Consider the following 12,764-nt stretch of genomic DNA (forward strand, 5'->3'; position numbering starts at 1 on the left):
GCCCTGCCAACTAGACACAGGTGAAGAGTTTACCGTGAAGAAGACATCTTACTTCCTCCCCCAGAAGCCACCAAAAGAGAATAATTGCACAGCTATAAGGGATATTCAAATAATTATAATACCAGGCGAGAGCTAATGTTTATGTAATAAGCATCGTAGAAACTGTCCTGGAAACCATCTGAATATATAAAACCTTTTTGGATAAACAGAGAGCAGGAGTTTGACTTTTTTGCACATGCTTTTGGAAATAACTCTGCTTGTGTCCAGCACTGTAATAAACATACTACTTTTCAACTTTAATTAGTTGAAGTCTTCTGTCTGTGCTTCACTAATAATATCTATGCTTTTGAATGAATATTATCCTAATATTTTCCAATATGGCATTTAAGTATAACATCTAACATCTAAGAAAATATGGTAAATTCTTCATCAGGATCATATTCTCCTAACTTCTTTTCCTTTTCTTTGAGGTGATAATCTTTAAAGTAAAACATACAGCATAAGTGAATACACCTCAGAGCAGTGCACATATAAATGCAATATAGGCAAGAAGGCTACAAAGAATTTTTCTGCCTCTCTCCAGATACCAATTTTCTCCTTTCATCTGTTTTAGCATGTAGATAGCCTAGAGGCATCGCTGGACACTTTATCTTAAAGAGCTTAAAGACTTTACCATCTGAATAAACTACTGCAAGCTCTAAATGTTTTCTTTTCTCCTCCAGACAAGTGAAGTAAGTTTTATTTAATTTGGGATAAGCCAATATCCATCAATAAAACAAGGCAAACTACTGGCCCTGAACTGTGTCTCAAGATGCTGAGAAGTTATGAGCAGTGTTCATAAATTGCCAGGAAGGTTGTCTGTACTTATCCCATGAATATCCAGCTTCAGTAAGATCTGCTGTCCCCACCCTGAGGCTGTTGCACATTGCTGTCATATTGTTTCTTCAAATGAAGTTAAACTATGACTGCAAATTAGATTATGCAGTTCTGAATGGGCAGATGCTGAAAGATTTGAGTGTCTAAAAGCAACAAGAGTATGTATCTGGGAAGGGAGTAAGAACCTTTAAGGAGTTATAGCTTTCAGTACAAACTTATAAAGTAACTTTTTTCTCTTCAATTTTTTCCCAAACATCTTATTTCTGAATATAAGTAGGGTCTAAGTCAATTCTACTCCAATACTAATCTATAGAAGAAATATTTAGGAAAGAAATTTTAAACACATCATTTGTGTACTACAGTCAGCATCTCTGAACAAATTCATACATTTTTGGATATTTCTCCAGTTTTGCTTACTAACACAAAAAACCCCTCACTTAACTAAACTCGCAGCTTCGTATCATCAGTGAACTTGCTGAGGAGACATTCTAATTCTTCTGCCAAGTCTTTTCCTAGGAAGCTAACTTGGTGCTGTAGCCAATTATCTCCACCTAGAATGTGCTCACAAGTCAAGAATTGATACAATTTGTAGGGTATCAATTCACCCAATACATAGGTGGAATTGTTTAGCTACCTCTGCATATCAGTTTTTGGAGTGTGCTCCAAGAGATGAGTTTCCTTTAATTGTGACATAGTCAGCATTGGTCAGCAAACGTGAGGAGTTTAGTCTCACTTGGAGAGGTCTCTGCAAGTCTCTTTCCTGCAAGCTTAAAACAGTCACACAACAAGGACTATATCTATCTTCAAAGTACTCCATATGATTTGAAGCAGCATAGGGACTGTTGATCTGGTGTCAACAAAGGAACTGTTATTTTCACTGGATTACTAGGTACGCTGATGGAGAAATGAATGTTTTCAGTAAAACATTGCAATGAAAAATAATTTTAAAAAGCAGATGGATACAGGCTACTTAAGAATATAACTTACTAACAACATCATTAAGACACAGATTCACTTCCAACAAGCCAAAATTAAATTCATAATCTCAAAAGCCCCTGTCATAATAATGGCAAGACCAAAGCCTTAATCAGAATATCCTTCCAGAGGTAATTCTATTACAAAACATAAAGTTTGAGGTGGCTGTGTTCAGAAGTCAAATGTTGAAAATTATATTCGGTAATTCCAGGCTAATGCAAATGATTCAATTAAATCTATCACCTTGGTGATAGTCACAGCTCTAGTGAAAAACAAAACATGTTACACAAAGAAAAAGCATCTGATAAGAGGAACAGCTTAGAACATTGTCTTTTCTAGTCTACTGCATATTTTCTCAGGAAAGCTCTAGGATCAATTTATTGGATGGCTCCAGCAGTTTAAAGAAGCTGCCACATTCTCTTAAAAAAAAAAAAAAAAGCTTTGCTTGGATTTCTAACCAAAGGAGCTGTTTCACTGCTATGAATCCAGACTGCAGAGGCATCTAGGAAACTCCATTGGCACTTCCTGGCTCAGCATACAACTGAGTCATATTCTCTGACACAACTCTCCCCTCACACTGCGCAAGGGAAACAGGTGACTGCTTGAAGGTTCACAGCAGGGTATCCAATGGAAGGAACTGCTATTGTTCCCTGTGTGGCTAATGGAGAGAGACACCTAATGAAGCCCCTGCTCTAAATCACTGTCTGGTGAGGTGCCTACCTATTGCCACTGATCACTTAGAGAGTTCACAGCTTCCATTACCTTAGATATATAGTATAGTTGATGGACCTCGATTATTACTGAATTTCAGGGAGTGTGAATAGCTTCCCTGTCTCTTTTTAATCCTAACTCCCTCTAGTGGATTTAACCCTTTGGTCTGAGCAGCAGAAAAATTCAAATTTAAGAGAGATTATTTCTGCTCCCCTGCCCCCGCCCCAAGCAAAGTCCAAGAAATTAATACAGTGTGAAGATATCTTTGGAAAGAACTATGATCTTTGGTGCTTGAAAGCAATCCATACCTAATTCCTGACTGAAAATGGCAAAATTACTCTGCTGAAAACTAGCATGTCAAACTAGCCCAGATTTAAGGGTGATGCATTTTTTATCTCTAGGGAAATCATGGATTGCTATAGAGATAAAAAGCTATAGTTTCTAAGAGTGGTGTCTTGTTCACAGCCAACCAGTCATTGACAGGTGAACCTGTCATATTCTTAATTACTACCCAGGGAAATTCTGATAATATTGTGGCAATAATGAAGAATAGTTATTTAAAAAATATAATTGCACACATAATTAAGCAGTTTAGGGGGTTTTTTTGCACCCTCTGTCTGTCCAATCCAAAAGCATGTCCTCTCTGGAAATTTCAAGTACAATATATACCTCTATAAGTATCTTTCTTTGTTCTTGAGTATATGAGTTGGAGCTTTAAGAATATGTTTACCTCTGACCAGTTTTCAATAGGTAGAAACTAGGAAAAACTACTAAGTCTCAACTGTCCTTTTTACTTCCAAACCATTTACCCATTAATTACTTCATTTTGAACATATACTCCCATGTTCAGTGAGAATGGTATGTATGCTGTAGCATTTGTATGGCTACAAAAATGAAATAAATGCAAGAAACTCTCATATTAAAGCTGTTATTCACAATTCGGTTAATAATTTTATATTGATACTCGACTGCAGTTCCCAAAGAACCTTTTTATCTTTACAATAACTGCAGCTGTAAAAACAAAGCTGTAATAGCATAGGGTTTTTTTGTAAAGGAAAGTAAGACCTTTCTACTAATAAAAGAATCCAAACACTCATGGCATTATTTATTTTCAAATAACTGACAAAAAATAATTTGATTATGTGTCTGTATCAACTATGAATGACCCTCAAAAATCACTGGCAGACCAGGAATTTATAACCAGAACACATTCCCTGGACAGTGCAACTATTTGGATTAATTGCATTAAGAGACTTAATTTTGAAGGATTTGGAAATGTTTTTATAAGATTTAGGAAGGATTTCATTGGGATTACATGATGAGCAATTTTGAGTGTACTTAACTGTTCACGTTAACACTCTAAGCAAGCATGAAATGGATCAGTCATCACTGATTATTAATTCTTATCCAAGATTTTGTCACCATAAAGGGAACATCTTTGTAGTTCAGTGTATACTTCACCCTGCCAGTAGAAAAAAACCCCTATGCTTTAGCAAGGATCTCAGTGCTGATGTTTTTCATACTGCTGGATTTGAACAGACTGTGCTTGTACTCTGCATACTTCTGTTCTCTTGTGTAGCCTTCAGATAAATGTAATTTTACTATTTGATCTAAAATGATACTTAAGTTGGCCTTTATTTAAATTGATCTATATTTGCCATATGATAATATTACTTGCCAATACCGCTTTCAAAGCTCTACTAATTGCAAATTTAACTTAGGTATTGAAACTGAGCACCAATGTTCTAAGATTAAAATATTAATTCAAGGGAGAAAATATGCATAAACTAGAAAGTTTTAGCAGTTGCTCTACTTGCACCAATTAGCCACATCAATTTTATGCCAAATGTTCTGTTACATGAACCGGGACAACAAGGTAGAGAATTAGGGCTTCTATATAAATTCTGGAAACCCAAATTAAAAAAATAATAGTATTCTTTTTATATTTCTAGGAAACCTGAAGTTTTAGAAAGAAATGCACTTCTATGTGTTTTTTTCCTAATGAGATCACAACTGCATTAATATCCCAAAATGTGAGTGTCCAATGTTGAGCACATTGTTCTGTTGTATGTATATCATTATCTGATGATAAATATGCAAATACACAAATAAACCAAGAAATGATGTCTGCAAACCCTATTGGGAAAAACAACAGAGGCAGCTGTGCAAAGAGCTCCAAGAACACAGGTCAAATTTATGAGCATATGTAGATTTACTCAAGTTTTGTTTTAAAAAGACATTTTGCCTTTCACTGCAGATATTGTGTTACTGTTGTATCAATTACTGTACAGTAGAACAGACTGATTTTGTTGATGCAAAGGCAGTCAAGAAGTAAAAAAAAAAATAGCCAAATGTTAAACTGATACTTGAGTGAGATTTATTTGCTTGCTTGTAATTTGCACATTTAATTACCTGTGGGAGAGATTCTTGTGGACATTGGATTTTTCAAAATCAAAATAAGGTGTGAACAACTATTAATAGAATTACCTGCCAAGAAACATTAAATTCTAATACAGAACTCTGGAATAAATTTAATGAAGCTTTTATTTTTTTATATTTAAAACTTGCCTTGTAGCTGGTAACTTCATTGTTGAAACTGAACGGCAGCAACTGAGATTTCCTGACTCAAGGAAATACTTTCACAAAAGCAGCTAAGACTATTCTATTTGGAATGCTGTAAAACACAAACAGCTGTATATTCCTCACTTGGCTACACTGTTAGATCACTAAGAAATTATATCAGCAATAATATTGCCCAACAACTGTTTTCATTCAGCTGTTGTCATTTAGGTACTTTTACCTATAAACTATCCTGATTTAAAGTTCAGCACTGGTCATTTGCTACAGAATACAGAACAGTCAGACTGGTACATTACACTGCTATTACCTCTCTTCCCTTTGTTTCAAATTTATTATTAAATGTTTTTATTATGGCAAAGAAATTCCCAAATGTTTGTCACCACTGCAATAAACAGGGCCAGGAGACTTCTTCTCCTTTATAATGCCTTTATTAAAAGTGATCAGCTCAGGATTGGGCGGCTCGGCAGGGCTGCAGTCCCCATCGCGTCTCCCAGGGCGACTCAGAGGAGGAGGATAAGCACAGCTCCGTCCACTAGGGGCAGAGCCGGGGGATCCAGTCCTCGTGGGAGCTTTAGGGCGTGAGGTCCCCGTCAGATGTTGCCTCTGAGCCTCGCTGGTTACCCTGGTCCCGGCGTCCGGACGACTCTCTGCTCAGGGCGAGAGGGACTCCGCATCTCTGCAGGCTCAGCACTTGGCTCCTCACATCCGGACATCACTTTAGTCTCTCAACTCTTAGGTGGCTCGTTGTTTTTAGGGTTTTCTCGTTGCATTTTGGAGTCGGGGTCCCAAAAGCATGCTGGTCCTGGAGTCACTTTGCATAACCCCCCCCACCCTCTCAGGTGTCTTCCCTATGCTGGGAAGAGAACACAGCCTTGGGGAAGGGCCATCACCCCACCCCAGCCAGGGCCTTTACTAATACAAAAGGGGTGATAAGCTACAATGACCCGTGATTACAATAACAAAGCACACAGAACCCTGGCAGAGACAGATCTGGCTGCCTTTTTGTAACTTTTTCTCACAAAAAAAATATTGACTGAATTTTTGTTCATAACAACCACCAAACACTCTAATATGAATCTCATAAACTACAGATTGTGCATACCTGCAAGTGAGCTTTTAGTAGAATAAAAGTGCATGCAAAAGGTGAATTAATGCAGAATTTCTGGTTAAAATTCATGAACATAAGTGAAAAATGGCTAGAGTACCTAATTAATGGTTACTGTTGGAACTTCTGATTAATCTGCAGAATTAGATGCGGAATTGAAAATCCAATCTGCTGTAGCACACTGCAGAAGCCATTGACCGAAAAATATCCAGCTATGAAATGAAATCCCTTATTACGAAAAACATTATATTTGACTGCCAAGTGAGAGTAAATATTGTCTGTGCTTTTAAGGTACTTTAAATATTAATATAAAAACCTGAGTTACATATCAATTTCTAATTGCTTGAAAGAACAGTAAGGCGGAATTGTAGAGCAGCAGAAAAATCACTTTTGCATGCCAGTTTTAACATTGCCGATTTCTGGCTCGTGAGCTTAATTCTCTGACTAAAAATTGCCTTATTGTCTTGATTTTAAAAGATCACAGCAAAAATGCCACAGAGAAAAAGGAAAAAAAGGCATTTGCAACAAGGGTAGCACGCCCTAACTACAGCCAAAAATATGAATTATATTTTATTTCAATAAACATAATTCAGTCTGATTAATCCACTTCCCTCCATGTTGAAAAACAAAAGTTCTTTTAAGAAAAACACATTTTGATTGAACCAAGATAGAAGAGTGGATATTCTTCTTCATAGGCTGCCTATGTAAGAAATAATATTGAATGTTTTTAACCAGTGTGAGTATTGCCTCCCGAGCTGGGCATCGGGAAAGAGTGCCCAAAGTTCTACCCTTACAATGCAAATTCCCCCAGTTTTCTTAGAGCTCGCAGATTTATTATGGCTGCTCGTACTTCAAACGTGATGGGTAGAGGAGAATTTTACTTCTATAAACCTGGACTGACTGCAGAAACCTAATAAATACCGACTTTTTAAAAGATGAAATTAATTTCTGATTGTGGATTAAGTCTTGGGGGAAGATGCACTTGCGCGTGTTTTAGACAACACCCGGGAGCTACCAGGAGCCAGCGACGATTGCACAAGCAGCAGGACCTGCCATTCAGAAGGAAACAAACAGGAAGCAGCGGGGCGGTGCCTGGCGGGCCGCACCGCCCTCAGGCGAGCGGGACGTTCGAAAGGCGGCAGCGGCGGCGGCGGCCATCGCGGCCATGGTGGAGGGCCCGGGCTGCGCGCTCTGCGCCGAGCGCCTGCGGGCGCGCCTGCGCCGGGGACAGCGCGTGCGGGCCGCGCGGGGCGGCGGCGGCGCGGTGAGGGGACAGGGACAGGGCGGGGGAGCCGTGAGGGCACACGGACATGGACAGGGCGGGGAATGGCGCTGCCGGCCCGGCCGCCGGGACAGGGCGGGGCAGCTGCCCCAGGCAGCGAGGCCCAGCGCTTTTGCTCGTGTCTGTCCGCGGTGGTAAATGCCACCGGGTGTGGGTGAGAGCGAGCGAGCGGGCAGGAGCCGCCGGGGTGCCAGCGCTGGCGGGCGGAGCTCCGGGAGGGGTGGTTGGTGCCCCCCCTGCCGCCGCTGCCGTCCCCCGTGGGTGATGGTGGCTGTCTTCTGCGAATACTGAATTCTTCCCTGAAGCTGTGAAATATTCCTGTCAGCACCACAATAGTCCAATTGCGGCAGTCAGATGTGTGAAGACGATTCTGAAGCGGTAGAAAGAAGAGATTTGAGAAGTAATGAGGGAAAGCTTTTAGCATCGCTGTGTTCACTTAGGATAAACGTCAAAATACCATGTTGCTCGAGAAAACACAAGGGAAATTATTGCTAATCTTCCTTCTTCATAATCTCTTCAGTCTAGGCATGTCCTAGATGCTCTTTAAGGTCCCTTCTAAACCAAACCATGCTACAATTCTAATCTGTGTGAAACATGAGAAAGCTACACATTGGCCTGCAGAAAGGTGATTTCTATATTTATTTTTTAATTAGTCCAAGTATTAGAATAAAGAGTGTGACATTAGGTTTGCATCTTTTCGTTGACAGCATAAAATAGTTCACTAGTATAAAGCTGCTGGGACTTGTGAGACCTTGTAGCAGATGGAGAAATCACTTGGCTGATAAATGTGTAGGTACTGTCCTCTGGTTTAGATTACAGAGGTATCTTTTTTTCCATGCCTCATTTTTGCTCATCTTTAAAAGACTGTGTGTTGCTTTTGTTGCAAGTAAATGTATTGGATTCTGCCCGGCAGAAAGTTGGGGAATTTTTACCCACTTTTAGTGTGTATAAAGCATTGTAGGAGTTTGTGATTAAGGCACAGTAAGATAGTACTTCAGTGAAACAATTTAGGAAAGGATGGTTGAAAATATGTCTGTCTAAGATATGTCTTGAGACTAGACTATAGGTTAATATCTTTCAGGACAGATTTTTGAAGTAAGGAATTATGCTCCTAAGGTTTCAAAAAGAAATCTCACTCCCTCAAATAAATTCGTTATTATCACTTTATGCAGTAAAAGTCACCTCAGGGCAGCCTCTATTCATTGGAAAATGACCAACCTAAGGGTCTTAGACTTTTTAGATTTCACAGAGGCTGCTGACTGTGGCTAAAGCCTTGGCCTCTGCTGAAGATTACACTGTTTAGGAGAGTTTGTACTATGATGACTGTAAGGGTTTGCCTGATAACAAAGAGGTATGAATTTAACTTCAAATATTTGAAAACACAAGTTAGTTTTCCATCTCAGTCATTTCCTATTCTGGTTTATTTTAAACAACCCTGAGTGGATTCAAGTTAAATGAACTTTGTTACACAGCAACAGACTCCAATACTTTTATTGGAAAGCGTGAATTGCTTACATGGGAGCAAAATGTCGCTTTCTTCATATTTTGATAACAGACAAAGTAAGTGTTATGCAAGAAATGTTTTTATTTTCCTTCTTGACAGAATAATAACCATAAAACTCTCTAAATGTATATCATTTCAAGGTAATAATATAGAGGGAGATTGCATGGAGAGTAGCTCTGAAATGTCACTAACTAGCAGAAGCCTTGCTGATTTGCCAGCGTTACTTTGATACATATTTGCATTGAAATGGAGTGCTGCAATTGAAGCACTGATATATCTATCTGCCTTGCAGGCAGGGCTGTGAGGGCAGTGAATCTGCAGGTTTGCAGGTTTCAGCAGGGTCTGAAGGGACCTTGGGGTGCTGGTCAGGGGGACCTTCACAGGCTGAGACAAAGGGCTGGGAGAAAGTCAAGTTCAGCATTTGGAAAACCTGCAGAATCCCGCTCTTGGAACAGAAGAGTGTCACGGAACAGAACAGTCCTGGCTGCTGCTCAGATGGGAAATGGCTCTGCATCAGAAAAGGGCTCTAGGGTCCCATAGAAGCTGAGTCCATGTCACTTCTACGTTCCAAGAAGAGGGACAGCCCCATGCTGGGTTCTGCAGTTTGAGGAGAGTGATGCTTACCTCTGAGCAGCAATTGCAAGGCTGCACCTGAGTTTGCAACTCCCTAGTAATAACAAGATAATAACAGACTGGAGTGAGTCCTCTGGTATGATTAGCGGGTTGAAGCACATGGTGCTCAAGGAGAAGCTGACAGAACTGGGGTTTTCTTGCTCTCCTCAGGTAGCTGTAAGGAGGATATGGAGGAGACAGAGCTAGGCTCCTGTAGGGACTTGCACAATGGGTGAAAAGCAGCAGATGCAGGAGATAACAGGAGTTTTCATTCAGTATTAGGAGGAATTTTCCACCAGAACAATAGTCAAGCCATGGAATAAGGGCCCAAAGAGATAGGAGTGTCCATCCCATTCAGAGCTGCTCTGAATCGTACCGGACAAGGCCCTGGGCTCCCTGTCCTAAGTGTATTCTGCTTTGACCAGGTGTTTGGACCAGATAACCTGTTGACATCCCTTGTAAATTCAATGTATTTTCATGTGCTATGAAAGAAAATATGACTGCTTCAATCTCACATTTATCTTGTGCTCTAGTAGTGTCCTACCTGCTGCTCATCTGCTTCTGAGATTAGACTTAAAACTAGCAGGAGGAGAGAGATATCTCTGTGGGCTCAGTGGAGGCTTTTCTGTAGCACACAATACACTGTGCAGCACACAATGCACTATGCAAAATACTGAAAGCCTGTTATTTACATTTGAAGAAGGATATAGATCTGCAAATGGCAGAATTGACACTGACATGTTTTTAATATTCAAGCTGTACCTGTTCATTTTGCACCAGTCTGAAACTCTTATTATAAATTCATGACTCGAAGGAAAAGGCATAAAATTCCCTGATAAAAAAGATGTATTGTTTCAGTTAGGAAAAGAATTGAGGTAAGTTATGATAGCATTAGCAATAGTGACTGCTTCGTGGGTTAATAGTCCCATTGTTTTTGGTAGAATACTTAAGGAGAAAATAGTTAATGCTGTCCAAGCTGGAAAATCAGTTAGTACAGCTGCTTGGTGAATGTGTACTGGTGCTGTGTAAATTCTCCTTAATCTTTGTGTATGTACTCATTTTTCAGACTGCTGCAAGTCAAGAGAACATCTCTGGTCATGATTTCCTTGTTGGACATGTTTACAGGGGTGTGGAGACATTGGGAAAAGAACTTTTTATGTATTTTGATCAGAAAGCTTTGAGGTAAGTGAGAAAAAGGCTTCCTATGCATTCAGACTGAATATATTTGCAGAGGTAATCTTGATCTTGCTAATGGCACTCTCAGAGGATTGAAAGTTTTAGAGAGAAACTTCTCATCAGCCTCTCTGCAGTACAGGCATACTGGATAAAATCACATGTTTAGATAATATACTACTTTACTCCAAGATTCCATGTAAAGGTATCTGGAAAGGACAGTTATTTATTGACATGCTTTCTTTCAAACAGGAAGTTGCATTTTGTGGAGACAAAATAGTTATAATACATGCAGTGCTTTCAGATCCCTGCAATATTGTGTAGCACGAAATAATTCTAAAGTTTCACCCTTTTACTTTAAAACTAGAAATCATCAACTCCTTACTACTAGTTCTCATTGAATAGCATTTCCTAGGCTTGATTAGCATGCCTTTTCTATTTGTAATAAAAAAGAAGATTTATATTTTGCCCTTTTTCAGGACATCAAATGTAATGAAACACTTTATAATAAAATTTTATAAATTTCATAATGCTTTTGAATGTAAACATGTAGTGATGATTCATTTCTTTTTTACTAGTCATGAACTGAGAAGACACTAGAATAGCTAATAGTTGTGATTGTTAAAGTTTCTTTCAAACAGTATAGAGCTTGGGAAATGAAACCATCAGCTATAAAACTGAATGAAAAATAATTTTCTGGAAGCATTTAATGCGTCACCATTTGTAAGCAAGATGCAAGAGTTTGGTTTAAAAGTAAATTTGTCTAGGTTTAAAAATAAATTTGGCTAGTTAAGCCTGTGCAGTACTACTCATGGCACTTGAGAATTGAAAATGGCTTTTGAAGATAAAAGTGATTGAAACAAATATATCACCTGATCTGACTTGTAAGAAGAGTTTTGGAAAGACACAGGTTTTTAAGTAACTCATAGCATTATTTTTTTCATGTTTTTAAAGAGTAACTTTAAGAATAGGCTTAATGACATGTGTCTAGCCCATCTGTAAATATTTAAAATGCCTGTCCTTCCTGGAATGTAGGAAAGTTGGGCTTACTGGAAACAGAGACCTGATATTGCATTTCTTTGGTCATTTATGTAGTTTAGTCTGTTAAATCTTCTTGTAACTACAAAATAATCTACTTTTTCTGGTATACAGTGTATAGGCATTCCTGCTGTCTTATGGTTTTTAGGTCTTGATTGTACCAGGTGAAATTGTAATAAATAAAATGTGTGAGATAATAGTCAGACTTGTCCTTTGCTCAAGCATAGCTCCTCGTAGAATATTGTATAAAATTTAAGACCTCTTAAAGCATTACTAATCTGTAGAATGAATGCTTGAAAGGGTCTGTTCTTCTACTTTGCCATCTGTGCATTTTTCAGTTTATTTATTTTATTAATTTTTAATTGACTTGCAGGTTTTGCCGTGGTTGTAGGCAAAGAAAAGCAGAAAACAACATATGGCAAATACTAATTATGTTGTTTATGGTGTTACTGGATTTAGCTGCAATGTGATAACAGTGGTGGGAATATGGGGACTAAATTCTTTCTTTTCATATCAGGTGACTTCTGCCTGATTTAACAGAAAATTTTCTGGTCAAGTGGCCTCATTTCTTTCAGCCTTCCTGAAAGTTTATGAGTCTGTGTTGGAAGATCAGCATGTCAAGTGAAAAAAATTCTAAGTGCACCAGAAATGCTGCTTCTTAGTGATCAGGTTTGACTTCTGTGCAATGAATTATGAAGACTACACAAAACCAGCTGTGTTTTGGAGGGGTTTTTACTTGGGGAGCATTCTTTCTTTTTTGGGAATTGAGCATTCTGTAAACTAAGTTTGTTGCTGTGTTACTGGTAATGACTAGAATTAATGTACATGCAAACTGACTTGGTTAGGTAAGGTTCACAGCTCTAAAAATAGACTGGTGTTGTGCTTGGAAACGATAGCAAAGTTAAAAT

At 38.8% G+C, this 12,764-nt stretch overlaps 1 protein-coding gene across 7 annotated transcripts in view; it reads left to right on the plus strand.

The window, feature by feature from the left end:
* Positions 1 to 12,764, plus strand: part of NEIL3 (nei like DNA glycosylase 3) — an 82,339-nt gene that overhangs the window by 54,793 nt on the left and 14,782 nt on the right. For 2 of the 7 annotated variants that reach the window (XM_074541307.1, XM_074541308.1), the window contains exon 1: positions 7,168 to 7,511. In XM_074541307.1, coding sequence (XP_074397408.1) covers positions 7,183 to 7,511 — 329 coding nt within the window. In that variant the 5' untranslated portion in view covers positions 7,168 to 7,182. Of the gene's footprint in view, positions 1 to 7,167; positions 7,512 to 8,053; positions 8,155 to 10,442; positions 10,521 to 10,711; positions 10,828 to 12,764 lie in introns of those variants that run through there. The other 5 variants (XM_026791554.2, XM_026791553.2, XM_026791556.2 and 2 more) reach the window with 5 other exon arrangements.

Source organism: Zonotrichia albicollis, chromosome 5 (assembly GCF_047830755.1).
Source record: "Zonotrichia albicollis isolate bZonAlb1 chromosome 5, bZonAlb1.hap1, whole genome shotgun sequence".
Classification (NCBI taxonomy): domain Eukaryota; kingdom Metazoa; phylum Chordata; class Aves; order Passeriformes; family Passerellidae; genus Zonotrichia; species Zonotrichia albicollis.